The 22,084-nt window shown below is 44.1% G+C and overlaps 1 protein-coding gene across 2 annotated transcripts in view; it reads right to left on the reverse strand.

The window, feature by feature from the left end:
- Positions 1-22,084, reverse strand: part of CREB3L2 (cAMP responsive element binding protein 3 like 2) — a 94,539-nt gene that overhangs the window by 39,739 nt on the left and 32,716 nt on the right. For both annotated transcript variants that reach the window (XM_048501767.1, XM_048501765.1), the window contains exon 2: positions 7,618-7,834. In XM_048501767.1, the coding sequence (XP_048357724.1) occupies positions 7,618-7,747 (130 nt within the window). In that variant the 5' untranslated portion in view covers positions 7,748-7,834. The remainder of the gene's footprint in view (positions 1-7,617; positions 7,835-22,084) is intronic.

Consider the following 22,084-nt stretch of genomic DNA (forward strand, 5'->3'; position numbering starts at 1 on the left):
CAAACATTAATTTTTTAAATTTCAAATAATCCAATTCTTAGTCCAGAAAAAAAAAACCCTGAAGAAATGGAAGAGATAGATAAACAAGTTTATACGGGCGGGCAAAAAGCCAAGAACCAGATTTGAAGTTTTACAAGATGAGAAAAAGAGACGGATTAGCAGTACCTAATATTAAGTTATACTATCAAGCGGCTGGCCTGGTTTGAATTGCAGATTGGATTAGAAACCCAGACCAGACAGTAATAGAAATGGCAGATCTGGAAGGACTACATAATTGTTTATAAACAGAAACATCAGTTAGAAAAAATACAGTGAAAAATGGAAGCCAGATAATCAGAGAAGGGTTGCTTAAAATTTGCAAAGCTACATGAAAAAGAATTAGCCTGCCAATATTTCCATTAATGTCACCTGCAGAGGCTTTTTATGATAAGTACGTTATGAAAAATACTGATTTTATAACACGTGAAGGTATGATAGATGCAACGAGAAATTAGAAAGACAAAGTTAGAAATCTAAATCTAATCAGAAATACTAAGAAAGAAAATTAATACAGCAAGAGGTGTAATAAAGAGACTGGCAGATTTTGAAAAGGTGATTATGCAGCAAAAATAACATTTACTAGGATGAATTTATGAACTATTCTATTTGACACAGATACAGAACAAGCAAAAACGTGCATAGTTAGATCGATGCAAAACTCTGAAGAAGAAATATTGTTGCAACAATGGAAAGCTTTTTGGACAAAAGGTATAAAATTTACAGCCAACCAAACATTCAGAGAAAATTGGTACATCACACCAAAGGATACGGTTAAGAACTGTAAAGGAAAATGTTAGAGATATACAGAAGAGGATGGTTCATTTTACTATATGTGTTGAACGTATAGAAAACTGTTAAAAATGTGGAAAGAAATTCATGAAGAAATTTAGAACATTTTAAAAATCAAATTTGCTACGGATACGAAGACTATTACAAAGTAACTCCAAAAATCTCAAAAGAACCGTTTTGGTATTTGAGAACAGTAGCCAGAGTACGACTTGCAACACAGTAGAAGCCAGAAGAATATCCAAACCGAGAGAAATGGGAAAATAAACTAGTGGAACATGCAGCAATGGCAAAATTAACAAACTTTGTGAATAAGCAATCAAAGAACTTCAAGATAAATGGAAAACACATTATTTATATTATTCCACAAAAAAAAGGAATAATGGTGAAATGTGAAGGACATAAAACATCAATTAATCTTAATGTAATTTTATATATTATATTGAAAAGGGGTTTAAAGGAAAATAGATAAATGATTAATCACACTATGAAAGATGATAATAACAAGCCAATACAACTTTTATATTGTGAAAGAATACCTTGACATACAGTGTTCAGTACATTATTCAGTAGTGCCTAGGATATGATTATATACTTCACTTTTCCTCCCCACGGAGACTCAATGTGGCTTACAACATTCTTCCAGCATGGTGTAATGATTGAGAAAAGTATATTCTCAATCCTCTCCCTGCTTCTGTATTTTGCCCTAGAGCTACAGTACCCCAGAGAAGAGGCATTCAGAATGTAGGGTGGTGAGAACCACAAAGGATTGCGAAGAGCTCCAAGCGGACCTTGATGAATTAGGTGAGTGGGCTCAGAAATGGCAAATGCAGTTCAATGTAGCTAAATGTAAAGTGATGCACATAGGGGCAAAAAATCCAAACTTCACATACACGCTACAGGGGTCAGTGCTATCAGTCACAGACCAGGAAAGGGATTTAGGCGTCTTAGTTGATAGTTCCATGGGAATGTCAACTCAATGCATGGCAGCTGTAAAAAGGCAAACTATTTATTTATTTATTTCTTAAATTTTATATAATCACGCCCGATCCCGAAGAACTCGGGCCTCAAGCGGTGAACAACTATTATTTGAACATCAACAGGAGGCCAGTCCTTACCAATATATAAATACATAAGCTCCATCCCATAAAATAGCTTAAAACTCTCCTTAAAAACAGCCAGAATTAACCATAATACATATAATAACAACAAAGAGGCGTCCAACCCTCAATTCAAAACCTTCCCCATGAGGGGAGGGCGGGTGGGGCTCCCCCCCCCCTCAATATGAGGGGACCCTGATGTAAATCCTCTCGTCCCAGGCACATTGTGAGCAGTGAGGGGGGGGCACCGTTCAGCAGCTGGACACTCCAAAGGCCCGGTGGAACAACACAGTCTTGCAGAGCCCTTGGCGTGGAACTCACCCAGGTCCCAGGGAGAACCCGGACAGCTGGAGGAAGGGTGTTCCACCTCGAGGGTCGGGGAGCCAGTGCCAGTAAAACGCCCTGGCTCATGCGTGGAAGAGCCAAATGTCAAGACTCACAGAGGGGTCAGATCACCAGTAGGTTGGCCTCTGCAGAACACAGGGGCCTATGCTGGGGATAATTAGAAAAGGAATTGAGAATAAAACTGCAAAGATTGTCATGCCCTTATATATAGCTAAGGGTAGAGTGCTAATCAAGACTTGGAGTACTGTGTCCAGTTCTGAGTCAGCCGTGCATCTCAAAAAAGGATATTGAGGAGATAGAAAAAAAAAGTGCAGAGAAGGACAACAAAGGATGATTTGAGGGACTGGAGCACCTTCCCCTATGAGGAGAGGCTGCAGCGTTTGGGACTCTTTAGTTTGGAGAGGAGGCGGGCTGAGGGGGGGATATGATTGGAAGCCTACAAAATTATGCATGGGGTAGAAAATGTTGACAGAGAGAAATTTTTTCTCTCTTTCTCACAATACTAGAACCAGGGGGCATCCATTGAAAATGCTGGGGGGAAGAATTAGGACTAATAAAAGGAAACACTTCTTCACGCAACGTGTGATTTGTATTTGGAATATGCTGCCACAGGAGGTGGTGATGGCCACTCACCTGGATAGCTTTAAAAAGGGCTTGGACAGATTTATGGAGGAAAAGTCGATTTATGGCTACCAATCTTGATCCTCCTTGATCTGAGATTGCAAATGCCTCAACAGACCAGGTGATCGGGAGCAACAGCCGCAGAAGGCCATTGCGTTCACATCCTACATGTGAGCTCCCCAAGGCACCTGGTGGGCCACTGCAAGTAGCAGAGAGCTGGACTAGATGGACTTTGGTCTGATCCAGCTGGCTTGTTCTTATGTTCTTATGTTCAGAATTACACCCAGCAATTTAAATACGGCTGAATCTAGGGTTATATAATGGCATTACTACTTGCTGGTTGTACATTTCCATTTTTAAACTGATATGGTTTCATGCATTCCTTCTTTTTGGGAAAAAAGTGCCAGATCTAGACATTTATTTCCTTGTTCAAAAAAATAGAATGCACAGCATGATGGATTACTACACAAACTCTGGCAAGGATGATAGCTGGCAATTACTATGGGAAATCTATACTTTTTTTAAAAAAATTGCTTTTATATCAAACTTATCTGAGTTAGTTTTTGCAGCACATAAGGCTGGTTTCTCACTTACATATTATTTCACAGGTGCCCACAAGGGCCACAGAATCTTAGCAGGCCACCTGCACACTTATGTTCAAGCCTTCTTGCTCATGGTATCTCCCCCCACCCCCCAAAAGAGCTTCTTCCTTCAAACAGATATTTTATCCTCATGTTCCACAATATATCCACACTAGCCTACAGCGGAGGCCCTTTCTACACGGGCCAATAAACGTTGGGCTAACCACGGTATAAAACCCCATGTTAGGGGGGGAACTTCATAAGAACATAAGAACAGGCCAGCTGGATCAGACTAGAGTCCATCTAGTCCAGCTCTCTGATACTCAGTGGCCCACCAGGTGCTTTTGGGAGCTCACATGCAGGATGTGAAAGCAATGGCCTTCTGCGGCTGTTGCTCCTGAGCACCTGGTCGGTTAATTTGCAATCTCAGATCAAGGAGGATCAAGATTGGTGAGTGAAAAAAATGTGCCTCCATGCGAAGGTGCAATGGCAACCCGCATTGCCTCTGCAGGCTCTGTTCACTGCCTGCATGGAAGCATGCGAACGCCCCGATGGCAATGAGGGTTGCTGAACCTCGACTGCGACCCACTGTACTTTACTCTTGCGGAAGAGGCCGGAGTGTCCAAAAAAATATCCTCAGAGCAGCCTGACTGAAAATTTACACGTCTTATCCCTCAAACACATAGAGTCCGAAAGATGACAACAATCAAACAGTGGAGATCTTCAAAGTGTGGTGTCCTGCCTGCACTGGGTTGAGAAAACATGGAGATTTGGGGGGTGAAGCCTGGGGAAGGCAGGGTTTGGGGAGGGGAGGGACCTTAGCAAAGTACAATGCCATGGAGTCCACTCTCCAAATCAGCCATTTTCTCCAGGAGAAATGATCTCCGTAGTGTGGAGATCAGTTGTAATAGTGGGAGATCTCCAGGTGATCTCCAGTACGTCATGATGGTTCACCTGGTGACTGGCATCCCTACGCCCATCACGCTGTTCCTCCTGGGTCTCCAGCTTGTAAACCATTGTTTTGGATTCTTGCTGGCACATTCAAATGGGGAAAAAACATGGGATGCCAGCATTTTTGCTCAATCTCTTCCACTTCCTCTTCTTACAATACCCCCAGGACATGCAGCTTTTGCCCATGAAGGTCCCACGCTCCTCAGAACAGCATTTTTCAGAAGCCAAAGAAAACCCCAGCTTCCTCTTTTTTTACCAATGCAAAAGAAGGTTGGAAACTTATGCTCAAGTCATTAAATAGCTTGCAGCATGTGAGGAGGCAAGAGTGGTGCCAGCAACCTGAAATATCTTTCCAGGCTTTCTCATACAGTGCCGAAGCGTTTGAGCCAATCCCGATTCCAGAATGCCCCTTTACAGAAGATGCATCACAAACAGCATCCCAAAGAATCAAAAGCATCAAGCATTTATGCTACGTTTCTGAGCTGGTTTTTTTTTTCCTGTCACCACGATAAATATGCCCTGGGAGGAGAATTTCAAGTTAATTTCCCTTGGTTTCCCACTTGTGGGACCAGTTCCGGTGTAATGGAACCACAGCTCCTCTTCACAGGACACTACCCAAGATGCACCAGAGAAGACATAAGAACTAGCCTGCTGGATCAGACCAGAGTCCATCTAGTCCAGCACTCTGCTACTCGCAGTGGCCCACCAGGTGCCTTGGGGAGCTCACATGCAGGATGTGAAAGCAATGGCCTTCTGCTGCTGTTGCTCCCGAGCACCTGATCTGCTAAGGCATTTACAACCTCAGATCAAGGAGGATCAAGATTGGTAGCCATAGATCAACTTCTCCTCCACAAATCTGTCCAAGCCCCTTTTTAAAGCTATCCAGGTGAGTGGCCATCACCACCTCCTGTGGCAGGATATTCCAAACACCAATCACACGTTGCGTGAAGAAGTGTTTCCTTTTATTAGTCCTAATTCTTCCCCCCAGCATTTTCAATGAATGCCCCCTGGTTCTAGTATTGTGAGAAAGATCTATGCCTAATAAAGGTTTATATATATATATATATTGTGAGAAAGAGAGAAAAATTTCTCTCTGTCAACGTTTTCTACCCCATGCATAATTTTATAGTCTTCAATCATATCCCCCCTCAGACGTCTCCTCTTCAAACTAAAGAGTCCCAAATGCTGCAGCCTCTCCTCATTAGGAAGGTGCACCAGTCCCTCAATCATCCTCGTTGCCCTTCTCTACACTTTTTCTATCTCTTCGATATCCTTTTTGAGATGTGGCAACCAGAACTGAACACAGTACTCCTAGTGCGTTCGCACCACGGCTTTATATAAGGGCATGACAATCTTTGCAGTTTTGTTATCAATTCCTTTCCTAATTATCCCCAGCCTAGAGTTTGCCTTTTTCACAGCTGCCATGCATTGAGATAAATGATATGCAATGCAGATGGCGATTCAGAAAGGTTCCCAGACTGTGGACAGCATAGTGTAGCAGTTATAGTATTGGATAGCGATCTGGGATACCTCGGTTCAAAACTCATACAAGCCACACAAGCCTGCTGTGTGATCTTGGACCAGTCACTCACTCTCAGTCCAACCTACCTCACACGGTTATTGTGAGGATACTGGAGGAGAGAATGACGCAAGCAGCTTTGGGTTCCCGCTGGGGAGTAAAGTGGGGTACAAAATGAAGTAATTAAATCAATATTCATTTGTTATGCATGGGCTTGGCCTATACCTGCAGCAGAAGGAAGGGAAGAGGTGACAGAAGGGGCAGCATCATTTCAAATGGCAGGTGGGGAGAGAGAATCAGATTTTCACTGCTTCCTAACATCAAAAAGCACCATGGAAGTTACAAACTGGCACCTCAGGAAGCAACTGGGCTTTAACCTTAAACTGTGGTATGCTGGTTTTTGTATTTGCAGAGAGCGTTTTATTGGTGTTCACCACTTTATCCGACTGCATATGTTGAGACCAGGCCTCATTATCAAATCTTCTCCTAAACCTGTGTTCCAACTCAGCTCTGTACAGGAGGGACAGGTGACCACATAGCATCCTAGGAGCTCAATTTGATGCCAGGAAGATTACCCATGCTTCAGAGTTACCAAGAGAAACTAACAGATCTTCAAAATGGAGGGCAGGTAATACTAGAGAGCTTCATGCTAAAGGACTGTTTAATCTCCTCTACAGTTCTAACAGCCACAAAGGTCTAACATCCAATGCGAGAGACTTTGTTGAAAATGTCAGCTGTTTGCTTCCATCTGCATATTCCCCTGCTCCACCACCCCCCCCTCCTCCCCAGCTGCTGCCGCCCTTGTAATATCCATGGAGGCGTAATCATCCCATAGGACTCTCATAGGATACAAAGTTAGGACAACTTAGAAATATTGCAAGACAAATTAGCTTTCAATTGATGGGCCTCATACTGGGTGTGGGCCCAGACAGCTTCCTGATTACACAATCCTGCCCCAGCACATGTCCACAACTATTAAAGGATGCATGTTCTGTTTCTTTACTGCAGGAAACACCAGTATACACAGCAGTATGCTTGCAGGACCGAATTGGCTTGGGGGGCTTTAAAGGGGGAGTAGACAAATTCACTGGGGATATTTCTTTTAATGATTTGTATTTATGAAAGATGAAAGGGACTTCCGCGCTCCTAAGTGCCATACTTGTGAACCCCAGTTTGAGAGGAAGTAACAGGAGAGGGTTTGTCTTCCAGAACGCTGGCTTGTGAACTTTCTAGGTTAGTCACTGTAAGAAACAGGGTGCTATAATAGATGGACCGTTGGTCTGATCCAACAAAACTCTTATGTTCATAGAAAATACAATGCATGGAGCTGCTCTTACTTCCCACAAGGACAGTCTGACATAGATCAGGGTCATAGTGTTCCTACCCAAGGCATCTCTAGTTCAGTGATGCCTCAACTGAAGTGGCCTTCAAGTGAACAGTCCAAACAACTCTTGCCAACCCTACCAACTCCACAAGGCTTGGAAAATGCATTCATTACATGTGTTGTTTCCCAAGGAGACACATGGAAACGTTCCTAGTTTCAATATTTACATCTCTTCCTCCTTTTAACTCTTCAAGTCAACAGAACATTTTGTAATCGTGGCTTGTCAAGCACCCTTATCGACAGCATGATTTCCCTGCAACGCTGTTCAATTCTGCTCCGTCCCCTCATTACCTTCATTGAAAGTGTCGTCAGCTGAAATGTGGGTCAGCGGGGACTGGGGTCGAGAGTCGCCACAGAGGGAGTAGCTGTGTTCGGCCTGAATGAGGGGGGCTGGAGAAGCTGGCGACAACTCCACTTCCATTGCCTCGTTCTTCTCCGTCAGGAAGGGATCGTTCAGCAGCTGCCCCAGAATGTCCTGGGAAAACTCGTCGAGGAGTTCCGTGAAATGCTGTGGAAAAAGGGGGCAAAAGTTAAGAGGGGAATGAATTCTGAAGTAGTCCAAGGCATAGACAAGGAAGCAAGCAAAACCAAATCAACCAAAGAGCAAAGCAGCCTTCTCATCCCCTCTTTTAAGGTCAGCCTTTGAATTCATGAAGCTGCCTTCTTCTATGATCCTGGTTTTATGCAAGATCAAATGAATTCAAAGGTAGGGGACAGCATAGCAAGAACAAATTAGAAAAGCATCATGTCCCTATGGCTCTAAATTCATAAACTACTGAAGTAGAAAGTGAAATTTTAATAAAGTGCTAAGTGCACTGCCTGTAAACAGCACAAATCACAAACGTACAGAAAACTCGTTAACACACAAGTAACAAGCGATCCTGTTAGTGGCGCAATCTTGGGTCCTTAGATGGTTCCTGTGTAGATACGTGCTAAAGAATCCAAAACAAGTCCTTGTAGATTCTCCCAGTGGGTTGACAACTGGTCCAATCTCATGTTAAAAGATGCAGAAGGACCCCTGGTCGAAGCACAATTCTGGCAAAACCTTTGAAGGGTGAAATGTGTTCTAATTCTGTTATACAGCCTTCCAAGGGGATTACTCACAACTAATTGAAGGTATCAGCAATTCTCTACCTAATTGGCACCTTTGGGATTCTTGTACAGAAAAGCCAACAGAACACCTTCCACGGTAATCAAGTGTTTTCACGATGTCTTCATCAGTAATATAACATATCCACTAGTCTTAATTAGGGCGGGGTGGGGGGGTAGCATAATGGCTATCATCCTACATGCCCCCTCTGCAGCTGGAAAAAGTGTCAAAAGTTTCCTGTGATGACTGGGTGGACCAAGCAGGGCAGCTCAGCTAGTGAAAGTCAAAAGAACTATCCATCTTGGAAGGGAAAATCAGGTGAGTTTTAAAAAACAACAACAGAAATGATCCTATGTTCAAAAAGGAAGTTCTTGTTCCCTGAATGAATATGTGACCAATTAAAAAGTCCCAAGGCACAGAATGGTAAGCTGCAGTACTGCAGTCCAAGCGCTGCTCACAACTTGAGTTCAATCCCCCTGGAAGTCAGGTTCAGGTGGCCAGCTCAAGGTGGATGCAGCCTTCTGAGATCAGTAAAATGAGTACCCAGCTTGCAGGGGCAAAGTGTAGATGGCAGGGGAAGGCAATGTCAAACCATCCCATAAACATACCTTCTGCCTAGTAAACATCAAGATGTGACGTCACCCCAAGGGTCAGTAATGACCCAGTGCCTTTATCTAGAAAGCCTTAAAGCAACCTCTTCCCAGTTCACAAGCAGGACATAACATGCCCTTGTTCATCTACTCCAACATCTGGTAATCAGAAGTACAAGGTTCTTTCAGAATTCGAAGACTCCATTTTTAAGCTGCTTGCAATTTAAATTCAACTCTGACAGGACTATCCCTGTATGGATCTGTCTTGTTCTTTAAACAAGTCCTAGAAGACTGGTACAGCCTCTGGCAATTAATTCCATAATTAAGTGCTGCCATGGACATACCCTCTTGTACCACCTATGAATGAGTCACAGTTCTAAAGTAATGAGTGACAGAGCATACTTGTTCACTCTCTTTACTTATTTACCATATTGGCTATTTAAACCAATGTGGGTATGCTGGCAATGGTGCAGCAATTTATAAGCATAAGCAATCATATGACCACTTGAGGTAAACCATACTTTACACATGTGCCTCACACCCACTTACAATGTTGTGGTTCACTCATGATTGTTTATCATTTAGTGAACACAGGCAAATGTGAATTTCATCCACATAACTCCACTGATAGCAGTACTGAAGACTGTATTATGCCACAAAACACATGTACCCACTGCTTCAACACTATTGTTGTTTTATTTATTTTAACAAAAAGCTATTGCAAGAATCTGCAGTCTTCCACATCAATCATTCTAAGCTCCTTGGAGGAAAGCCAGGATTTAAAAAAAATCTAATTACAATGTTTAAAAATTGTTCATAATTAGCTCGTGTATAAAACATGCTTCTGTGGATTACCTCCCAAAAGAAATCCACAAATGTTCAGATGTATGTCTGGGAGAAGAAGAAGAAGAAGAGTTTGGATTTATACCTCGACTTTCTCTCCTATAAGGAATCGCAAAGGAGCTTACAAACTCCTTCTCTTCCTCTCCCCACAACAAAGACTTTGTGAGGTAATTGGGGCTGAGAGAGTTCCGAAGAACTGTGATTAGCCAAAGGTCCCCCGGCAGGCTTCGTGGGTAGGAGCAGGAAAATAAATCCAGTTCACCCAATAAGAGTCCACCGCTCATGTTGAGAAGTGGGTTCCCCAAATTAGAGTCCACCACTCTTAACCATTACACCACAGTAGGGAATCATGGGGTGTAGTTGCCCCCCCCCCCCCCTGCTTCAGAACCCTTTCTAGATAACTCAGCCTAGCTGTACTGGCCAGCAACCTTTTGGTAGAGCAAACATTACCAGGCTAGCCTTCTGAGAGATAAATATTATCTGACCCTTTGAAAAGGGGAACAGTGTTTGGACTATACAGTCGAAGACAAACACAAGAACCTTTGAGCAAATTCATGCCAAAAGCCAAAAGGCAAGGTCAGCAACAATATTATGAAGCAAACACTGATGTTGCTGGAATGCTCGGCAGACAGTCAAAATATTTCACCCAAGCAAGTGATGCAAAGTCCTACGGGATACGTTGCCAGAATATCACATACTCTACACGTACTCTTGTCTTATAGGGTTTATCTTCCCAAGAAGAGGATGGGATCGTGTGGGACACCTTCAGGGGAATGCATGTTCTAATATTTTCAAAGCCATATCCGATAAAGGGAACAACAGCTTAGAACAACTTGCTTTATAATGGGGGTGGGGGAGGCAAACAGAAAGATCCCTTATTCATCCCTCCCCCTAAATGATACAACTGTTAGGACATTTGCAATGACAAAACACCATATCAATTTCAGACTTTTCAAACCCTATAAAAACTACATCTGCAGCTGAAATTTTATGCACATTTACCTGGCAGCAAGTCCCAACCAACAGAGAGGGTCTTATATAGAACTGTCCTCAAAGGATTACACAGAATTTGTACATATCCCACTCACCTTGTATTTTTGATTGATTTAGGTTTCTTTATGGATAGTTTCATGGGAGTTTTTCAACTGGGACTTTTATGGGTTTTGTAATAGTTGTGGCCAGGGACCATGTCTGCAGACACCCACCCTGACTGGGAGAGAACCCTGAAGGCCTTGGAGAAAACCCAGGAGGAAGACTTACTCAGCCCCTGGGGGTGCACAGGATGGCAGAAAGTGGCGACGGACAGTTCTGATGGCATAAGGCAGCTCGCAGGAGACAGCCCCGCCTTGGGTCAGTGGCTGCCAGGGCTCCAAAGGTTGCATAGCAGCAGAAGAGGCCTGGAAAGTGGGCCCAAACCACACCCAGACACAGCCTGACACCACACCAGTAGCCCAGGCCCTCAGCAAGGTACCTGTTGAAAATCCAGAAGCATGTCTGAGGTCTCTGCACTCCTGGGGGAGTAACAGGCAGGAGGAAGGACCCAACCTGGTCAGGGAAGAAGGTGAGGAGCAACTGGATTGAATGAGTGCCCTTAAAGACTCTGAGAGAAAAGCCGAAAGGAAAGGGCTGAGGGCAAAGGGGTGAGGGCCTGGAAGCCTGGGAAGATGCTCCCATTTAGTTACAGAAAAGGGCTGGGGGCAAAGCCCAGAATGCGGAGCAAAAGGGGTGAGGGCCTGGACGCCTGGGAAGATGCTCCCATGTAGTTACAGTCTGATTTAGGACCTGTTAGACTTGGGAAAGGACTGCTGAAGCACAGCTGCACTCAGACACCCTGTCGGAGCTGGGAGGAAGGGCTCCTCAGACTCTGGGGACCACCCCCTGGGTAGTCAGGGGCTCAGAGGCTCAACAGTTGTTTCTATTGTATTTTCTTAATGTTTTGTTTTGTATCATAAGCTGAGAAAGGCAGCTAACACACTGTTCAAATAAATAATGAATATCATACACATTGTATAGTGGTCCATTCTGCTCTCACCATATGGAAAGCAGTAGCTGGTGAACAACGTCCAAGTGCAAGCAGGTTGCTTGGCAATAAACAATAGAATTCACCTTCCGCGTCCACCAAAACCCAGAGAATGAGGAATCTGTTAGAACAGAATGCCAAGCTTAGTCTTCATAAGTGCTGAATATTTTCCGGTTGAGCAGCACATTCTCTCCAACATCTGCTCTAAGGAAGATTTTTTGAAAAAAAAAACTTCCAGTATTTCATTCCCAGGTAGGTGTCATTCACTATACAGTAACTCAAGCAGATTTAAATCAATGTTCCAAGTTGTAATGGAAAACACAAAACTCATGGAAAACTCAATTAGAATCCTTAGTTTCTCTATCACCAAGATGGCCTCTCTACCACCATGAACATTTAATGCGTGAGCTTTGAAAAGCAAAAAACACAAAGGCACAAACTAGGTCAGCGGTGGCGAACCTTTGGCACTCCAGATGTTACGGAATACAATTCCCATCAGCCCCTGCCAGGATGGCCAATTGGCCATGCTGGCAGGGGCTGATGAGAATTGTAGTCCATAACATCTGGAGTGCCAAAGGTTCGCCACCACGGCACTAGGTGATATTGAAACAAAAAAAGAGAAGGGGATTTTCAGCTCCTTCTGCTGGCGGAGCCTCCACCAGCCAAAGGAGCAGTCTGGCGGGGCCGGGCTGAGAGGTGGCCCATGGCAGGCTCCCGCCGGCTACGGTAAGTGGGGTGCGAGAGGAGGCATGGGGGGGCAGCTGGAGCAGGTTTTGCCCCAGGCGGCATTTCTCTCCCTACGCCTCTGGCTGAGAGTATATGACTGACCTAAAGTTACCCAGAAAGTTTCCATAGTACATGTACCTTGGTTTCCCAGAGCATAGTGTGAAACTCTGCCCTCTACACCAAGTGGACTCTTCCTTCTACAAGACAGGAATGAGTGATACTTGATTTGGTAAAGGTATTACACATATATCCATTCTTTCATCTATAGATTTTTCTCCTAAATTTATTGATTTGTATTTTATTATATTTATATTTATACACCGCCCTTCCTATTCAGAGCCAAACTCAGGGTGGCTTACATAAAAGTTAAAATATTAAAATTCATTATTGTATAAATTATTCCTAAGAAAATCTAATACACATAAATAGATGGTGACCTAATAGGAATCCTGTGACCCCAAACCCTGCTTTTAAAGCAGCTTTTTACTTTAAAAAGTGGGGGGGAGGAATCTAGATAAAAACAGTATTCTGGCAAGGGAGGGGAAAATATCCATCCATACATCATCAACTGAGATGAGACAAGAAGTTGGGCAGCTGCAGTGTTTGTCATGGAGTACTAAATGCAGTAACCTATGCCCAACATGAAATCTGATTAAAGATAACAAAACTAAGCAAACTCCAGTGTCAGTTTAAGATGCCCTGGAATGAAGGTCTCGATCACCTTAAGCTGCTATTTACACAGAGCCAGAGTAGTCTAGACAAGAATAGCCAGCTCCAAAAACCATATGTTAGCTCCTGCCAAAACAAATGAAAGAAGGCTGTGAGTTGAGGTTTCTGCAACCAGACACATTCAGCTCAGTCAAAGAGAAGCGGATGGAAACTGCTAAGTACTGTGGGGACCATAGATCAGAGGGGCTCCAGACACCCTCCCCCCAATGCCTTTTTTCTACCTGAAATGACCCCAGTAGTGTTATTTGCCCTGTTGGAGGGTTGCATAGTCCACAGTGGGCATTTGTGGTATTTGAGAACTCAGTTCCCACCAGCTGTTATTCGACTGAGGGTCTTTCCGCACATGCAGAATAATGCACTTTCAAACTGCTTTCAATGCTCTTTGAAGCTATGCGGAATAGCAAAATCCACTTGCAAACAGTTGTGAAAGTGGTTTGAAAACGTATTATTCTGCGTGTGCAGAAGGGGCCTGAGTCAACCGAGAGTTACATTGGAGAAACCCCAATCCAGCTCATTAAAAACAAAAATGGCCCTCAGTGGAGGAGGAGGAGCCTCTGTCACTGATTGGTGGACTGCCTTGACATCACAGAAAGGACCTTTCTGCACAGCACAAATAAAATGTTTTGAGGATGTTAAAAGCAGCATTTTGGGGAAGAGCTCAGTACAACTGCTCCCCCAAAACATCTTCAGGACATTTTATTTTTGCTCTACCCGGAGTTTTTCCCCCAGATGGTGTCAAGATATTTTCCCTTGCCTGGGCAGAACTAAGAACCATTTTATTTTACGACCCAACTTCTAACAGCTATTATTTTCACTACAGTTCACGTCTGCCATTTTCTCCTGTTAGTGATTCTCCTTGCGCCTGTCATTTGGTGAAGATTTCCCTCGGAAGTTTCCTCTGCTTGCAGCTCATCCACCCATAATTTCTTTACATAAAGTACATTAATAAAATTAGTTTGGACTGGCTATCCCATGCATATGAAGTTCTTCCTTTTTGCTTTTGCTTTGAGACAGATGTCTTCGAAGCTACGATGACACGATATGAGAATCTGCAATGGGCACATATTTTGAGCTGTTGCAACTTCAAAGACACCTCCCTCAAAACAAAAACAAAAAAGGAAAAACACGTGTGTGGAATCGTCAGTCCAAACTAACTTTATCCATGTTCTTTATACAGTGAAATCACAGGCGGATGAGCTGCGAGCAGAGGAAATCTCCATTGCAAACCTTCAGCAAATGGTGGGCAGGACGGAGAATCACAAGCAGGAGAAAATGGTGGGAGTGAGAGCTAGTGGCGGCGGGGAGGCAGGAAAAAGAACTACTTTCCCTGGCAACGCTTTTTTGTCCGTGCTACGTGGACAAAAAAAAGCCAAAACTGTGTTTTTTTAAAAAAAAGTCTGAAAGATGTGTTATTTGTGCTGTGCAGAAGTCGCCAGGGTAAGAACACTTAAAAGCTGAGCTGCTCCTACAAGCCTTGTGTTACAGGGGAGCAGGAGAAGAACCAGGAACCTAAGAAGATCAAGGCCTGTGTTCTACCACTCAAGTGAGTAGAATGGATCCTTGAAAAGAAACAGATTCAGCACACTCTGTGGAAACAGGTAACAGCACTATCAACTGGCTTCATTTGTCGAGTTTTCAAGAACTATGGCTCTGCCTCTGTCTTGCTGGCTATTGCACTGTAGCACCTTCTGGACTGTTTGGTCCATATAGGAAACCCCAGTTGTGAATGCTCCAACAGTATGAAGTACTCAGCCATGTGGGGATGAAGTTTATGATTAAGTTATGCCTCCCATGTGCCCTATCCCACTGATTTGCTAAAACACATCATACCTCCCCACCAGAAAACCACCCATGCTGTGAGCAAATAACAGGAATTCTAATCCTTGGATGCAAGAGAGAAGAAAGGCCCTCAGAAAGTACATGTTGGCTGAGTATCAGCTGGAGCCCCCACAGCAATCTCTGAGCCTCTCCAGCCTCCTGCCATTTCTTTCAGACAAAACATTCCTTTCTCAGAGCTTGAGTCTGCCTCCAGCATGAAAGCCTATTTTTGTCTGATTATAAGAATCCCCGTGGAGCCGGGCAGAGCTCGCGCTTCTCCCTGGTCCTGACTCCACAGCATACAGAAGCATTCGCAGAATCACAAAAACCACTTTAAAATAAACGTCTTGCTGAAACTAAAACAGCAGCAAGAAGATCCTGGCAGGCCATGTGTCATGTCTAAGGGCATGTGTCATGTCTAAGGGAAAAGTACAAATGAAATGATTCAGGTTCTTAGCCTGCTATCAGTGCAGAATACAAAGCAAAAACAAAAAAAGTCTCGTTTTTATAGTCAAACCATCTTTCCTCATATTTATTCTACAGTAATTTTATGTCAATATTAGCCAACTTTTTCGATAATCAGGTCACAAGTCAACACATCAGAATGTTTCATGTATGTATGAAAATTGCACTTTTCAGCAGTAATACATCTTCCTTGATTCTAAGCTTAGCTCCTACCTACTGAATGGGATAACTGTGATCTAGTACAGCTATGGAACCCATGGTCACCTGGACATCCACTAGAGCTTTACCTGGCACCCACTTATATGACTGAAGAAAGTGGGCACAACTACCTTCTAGCAGTCCCTGCCTGGGGGAAAAAAATTCCTTCCACCTCAGCCTGCTTCTGCTGGTCAACTGGGCACTGAAGTCAGCCTACCTCTGCCTAGATCCGTGGTGGCGAACCTTTGGCACTCCAGATGTTATGGACTACAATTCCCATCAGCACCTGCCATGAACATGCTGGAAGGGGCTGATGGGAATTGTAGTCCATAACATCTGGAGTGCCAAAGGTTCGCCACCACTGGCCTAGATGGTGGTGGTGCCCACTATTCTCCCTCACAATACCCAAGGTGCCCACAGGCTTAAAAAAGTGGAGAGCCTTTACTCTAGCAAAAACCAAATGGTAACTATTATACTACCCCTGTGTTCCCATACACATAACACCACCAGGCCAGGAAAAAGTGAATGGGGGTTGGACTATCCACAAAAGACAGCATGTAGTAGGGGTGACCAACCTATGGTGCTCCAGATGTTCATGGACTACAATTCCCATCAGCCCCGACCAGCATGGCCAATTGGCTGGGGCTGAGGGGAATTGTAGTCCATGAACATCTGGAGCGCCATAGGTTAGCCACCCCTGGCATATAGGATTGGACGAGAAAGACCCAATTTACAGTCCCCAAGAGTCACTTTCAGCCCTACCATACAATACAAAAATCCCTGATCACGAAAAACTGCTGCTGTAATTATGTTCTAAAATTGTGCCTAGCTGGTCACATGCACAAGTGAGCCAATGGCCTGGATCCCTCTTTGACCACCCAAAAGAAATCAGGAGACCTACTCAGACAAAAGCAGGGATGGGTAAGGAGGGGGGATGGGATGGGATTAACTAACGAAGCTGGCTGGATATATATATAGAAGCCCTAAACCAAGGTCTCATAAAAGGACACTGGACCCACACATATGTTCACATTCTTCACACATTTCAGGGGAAAGAAAGAGAGATCATGGCTTGAAGAAAGCACAGAGTTCAAAACAACTGCCTTCTAGTGTATCTATTTGCCGATGGAACTCTGCTCATCTGCAACCTACTTTTCTTCTTTGCCAGCCCACACTTAATCCCTTGAAGCCCTTCTCCCTGGAAGCTTGCCATTGGTTTCGATGCATCCCACCAACTGGACAGTATTCCTATAAATCCAGGCATACTCACACGCATACACATTAAACACAGAACGCTCTGGCCGGCTGACATTCACTACATAGCTGGCTCATGCAGTTTGCTATCTATGTCAATTATATGGCATCCCAGGCGCCACCCGCTTCCTTCCCACAAGAGCTTATATCACAGTGGGATGCATGAATCACTCTGAGCGAACGATTCACAGCGGCAAGATGAGTAGGTTGAACCCACTCTCTTTAGATATAGCCCCTTCTGAGTTGTCCTCAATCCCCCACATTTCTACTTCTTAACACTGCAGTGGGTGGCATATTTCCAACACACAGAGGGAGGGAACAGCATGAACCCTGGCTAATTTTAATTTGATCCCATTCCACATGCCTATCTGAAAGAAAATCCTTCATGTTTTCATACAATCTATTTGTGTTGGCCTCTATTCTGTTCTTCTCCCCTTTACATCATCATGGCAATCCTGTACTCCCCAAAACAGATGTTCTCAGATCACTTACCCTGAATATACGCAAGTTATTTCAATAACTTGTAAGTGGATTTATGTACTCTTGTTTACATGAGTACTTCATATTAGAGCACTTTACTCCGTTGTGTGAATCCATGGAAAGGCTCAAAAGTTGTTCCATGGAGTACACTTTAAGACAAGCTTTTGCCTGTCTCACCAGATTCTTCCTGAGTCTCCCTCCACTAAGTGTCTCTTTTATCTTTTCATCACCGTCAGCCCCTCAATAAACCAAGGGACTACCTGGGCTCTAACACCTGAGACACAGTGCCTGGGAGCTATCAACTGCCCAGATCATTTCTTCATTCAAAGGGTCAACCATGGCATCGAAAGGAACACTGACCACATCAACAGGAAAATGCTCTGAGCCATCAGAAGGCTATTGGGATCCATCTGGCTCCAGGGATGGATCATTTTAAGAGATTCCCCATCTCTGCTGAGTCTGGTATCCCCGTAAGTCTAAGCTCCACCAAACAGCGATCCATAAGAAAGGAATCATCAGCATGTTGAAGTCCCCCAAGACAACCAGACAAGAAACCCTCTAAACCACCTCTGAGACCACCTCTATCGGTTCAAGCAGGAAGACCGCTGGGCAGCTGGGTTGGCAATACACCAGCAGAATCGCAATCTTGTCTCTTAGTCCCAGCATTAGGTACACAGCTTCAATTGGGAAGTGACCTGAATAGGGCACCTAGAGAAACACAACTTGGAGCAACAATAGCATAGTGGTTAAGAGCAAGTGCACTCTAATCTAAAGAACCGGGTTTGATTCCCCGCTCTGCCACTTGAGCTGTGAAGGCTTATCTGGGGAACTAGATTAGCCTGTGCACTCCAACACATGCCAGCTTGGTGACCTTGGGCTAGTCACAGCTCTATGGAGCTCTCTCAGCCCCACCCACCTCACAGGGTGTTTGTTGTGAGTGGGAAAGGGAAAGGAGATTGTCAGCCCCTTTGAATCTTCTACAGGAGAGAAAGAAGGGATATAAATCCAAACTCTTCTTCTTCTTCATAAACTACAGCAGCACCTTCTTGACCTTGAGAGGCATAGCTGGAAGAGGTGACTGGCTGAAAGATCTAAAATATTTCCTGGAAAACCACCCAATGTATTGATAGGATTAGATAAGCCTTGGGGGAAAGATGAATCTTACTTTTTCAACTGTACTTACATTTAAAGACAACTTTGTTGACACAGTATGTGTACCTTTCCAGGTCAACTTCCAGTCAGTCAAACGTATTTGCTAATTATTGTTCCCCAGATGGTTTGTTTTCTCCCGTCTCATGTGTGTACATTTAATTAACATATAACCTGACAGCTGACCCACAGGCCCCAAACCAAGATACACACTGGTGCAAAAACATAGGAAATCATTAATCTACCTTGCTCCATAACAATCTGTTTTCCTTCAAGCTGCCGGAGATCACGCAAATCCACCAGGAATCTCTGCCAGTAAACTTGCACAGGGGAACTGTAAATCAAGCTGCCTGGGAATTTGAGACTGTGCGAATGTGTCATCCTTTTCCCAGAAGGATGACCCTGGAGAAGCAGCTCGTGGTTTGCAACAGACTCCGTAGGTAAAAAGCGGCTGGCCTCACAGCTCTGAAGGATGAAATCTTCCGAGTCTACAGCAAACAGGAGCTTAAGCTCCCGACAAAATGTCCATGTAATATAATACAACTTGCCAAGCAACATGGAGATCCATATTGGGGCAGAAACTGCTCTCCCTACTGGAAATTGAATACGGAGACCAACTCTTACATTCTTAAGTTAAAAAGAAACAAACATCTTTCAAATGGGAGGGGAGGGGGAGATTTTTAGCCTTGACACATCATGGCTAGCAAAAAAAACTCTTAAAGAACAGTCCAAGAAACTACTGTCCAACGTATGACATTGCTTCTTCTAACAATTTCCAGAATAGTGTCTCTGATCCAGGTTACAGTGAGCTGTGGTAATGTTAGCTGTGACATCTTAAGCAAAGGTGTACATTGAAAAGTTGCCAAGATGTCACTCTAAAACTGCATTCGATGTCCCACGTGACTGCTGCTGAGACTTGTAGCAGGGCACCACCAGTAAGTTTATTTATTTTGTTTATTTATTTTGTCATATTTATACCCCGCCTCATAATAGCATCTCTAGGCTGCTTACAAATTTTTTGATAAAAACACCAAGAATAAAATATAACAATAAAAATAGCAATAAAAATCACATTAAAATACCCCCTCCCCTCCGACCAGCAGCTGTATAGATACTCAGAGAGACTAACCAAATGCCTGGGTAAAGAGGAAAGTCTTCACCATGTGCCTAAACCCAAAATGGTTAGGCCCATGGAAAATCTCCAAAGGGAGACCATTACAGAGCCTGGGAGCAATCACAGAAAAAGCACTCCCGTGTGCCCCTGCCCCCCACACCTTGACACGGGGGAGGTAGTACCAGGAGCACCTCTCCTCGTGATCTCAGTGTACATACTGTGTCAACAAAGTTGTCTTTAAATGTAAGTACAGTTGAAAAAGTAAGTTTCATCTTTCCCCCAAGGCTTATCTAATCCTATCAATACATTGTGTACATACAGGCATAGGAGCACCCCAAGGAACTCAATTTTGAAGCTCAGCACAGGCACTATTCAGTTCAGTACTGTGACATGGAAGAGGAGGGGGTCATGCCTCTGCCCCGGTGTAATTTTCCTTACCTGAAATGCCCCCAGGGGCTATTTTGGGTTGGGAAAACAAAAAACCCACCTCTGCGTGCGCCACAGTCCCAATTCAAATTGGGCTCCCCTTTTTGCAATCAAGTCACATGTGACTTATGGCAACCCCTGCTGGGGTTTTCAAGGCAAGAGACGCTCAGAGAGGCGGCAGGGCCCCTACAGCACGACTTGTACGCCCAGAGGGAACATGCAGCTGGCACATGGCTGCCAATCCCTGCGGCAATCACACAGCCCACGTAGCACGTAATTCAGACCCAAGACTCACTGAACCAATGGAACAAGTCAACTGTTACTAATTTAAGGACCATCGGGATATTATTTACGTCATTTTAACCTGCCTTTCCATGCAAAAAGGTTCAAGGTAATTCTCAAAAAGATAAAATAAGCAAAAGATAAAATAAGCAAGTAAGCACAAAAGCAACAATTAAAAACACAGATGTCCCAGCTGTTAATTCAGACACAAGTCAGCAGTTAAGAACTCCCTGGGGTGGACAGGCTTACCATGCAACCAAGATGTGACACTCTAGGCAGGTCCTCCAACCACCTCTGCTGCTCTACTATTCCCGTTGCTTCCCCATGGCAGAAAAGAAAGAGTAAAATTAGGAGGAAACTTCTTTATATCCCAGTTTTCAAGATCTCCTAGCTACCACGGACCCCCAAGGAGTAAGGGGAGAATTGTCAGCTTGCAGCTTTGCAGGCTGACCCCGTGTACATTGTTCCAGCAGCCCACCCTGTGCTCAAACAGAATTTATAAAAATGTGCATGGTAATTTTAGTTAAATCAGGAAGCTTCAGCTTTAAATTAAGCTTCTTGCAAAGAGAATGTCAACTTTGTAGACACTCAGGGTTTTTGCAAATGCTAGAGGGCTATCCTGTTAAGAGGTTGGTTTGCTGCCCTTCAGACAATTTTCATCTAAAAGGGTGTACTTGTCTGCTTGCTGCTACAGATAGCTTGAACCCAGAAAGTCACTGCCATTCTAATGACAATGCTTTTTGGAAACAAAATGGCATGTTTCTTCTTGCAGACGTTTTCTCCATTTAATTTATAGCCCTTCGATTAACCTTGCTTCTCTGGCGCAACCTTAGCTCCTTCTTCAACAGAAACAGATTTGAAACTGGAAGCTGTTCTGGTTCCAAAGATGCTTTTGTGTCATCGGTGTGGTTCAAAATGTCATTCAGTGGCTGGATGACGAGTAAGTTTTGCTCTCTGCACATTTTGCTATCATATGTGTATTAAATCAGTTGCTCTACTTCAGCCTCAGGAAGCTTAGGCTCTGAAGGCATCCTCAAGTTGTATCACACCACACAGGAAGGGTCTCTTGTTACCACATTATAAGACCAAAGATACTATCCTGGATGGCCAGCAATTGTTTCTTGAATCTTCTGTGCAAATCAGTAGGGTTGCCAACCTCAAGGCAGTGCCTGGAGATCTCCCAGTATGACACCAGATCTCCAGATGACGGAGCTCAACTTCCCTGAGGAAAATGGCAGATTTGGATGGTAGATTGCATGGCATTATACCCTCACCTCCACATGGAGAGGTGGGCAGGGCAAGCCACTCTCCCTGTTTGCAATATCGATGTCAAGATTGCAAACCACCCCCTTCATGTGGAGGGGACGGAGTGAGCTGGCTCACCCAATTGACAGTCTCCACATGGAACAGGGGTTGAGCCCTGCTTGCTGGCCTTCAACTGTGCCCCCCCTGGTGGGGTGTCAGGGCTTCCCCGGGCACCATTTTGGGTAGGTACACTCCTGGGCAGGAGAGAAAACAAATGTTAGCATGTTTTTAGTACTTTGAAGGGATTAGATCAAGAAGTTCTCTTTATT

Source organism: Sphaerodactylus townsendi, linkage group LG06, assembly GCF_021028975.2.
Source record: "Sphaerodactylus townsendi isolate TG3544 linkage group LG06, MPM_Stown_v2.3, whole genome shotgun sequence".
Taxonomy (NCBI): Eukaryota; Metazoa; Chordata; class Lepidosauria; order Squamata; family Sphaerodactylidae; genus Sphaerodactylus; species Sphaerodactylus townsendi.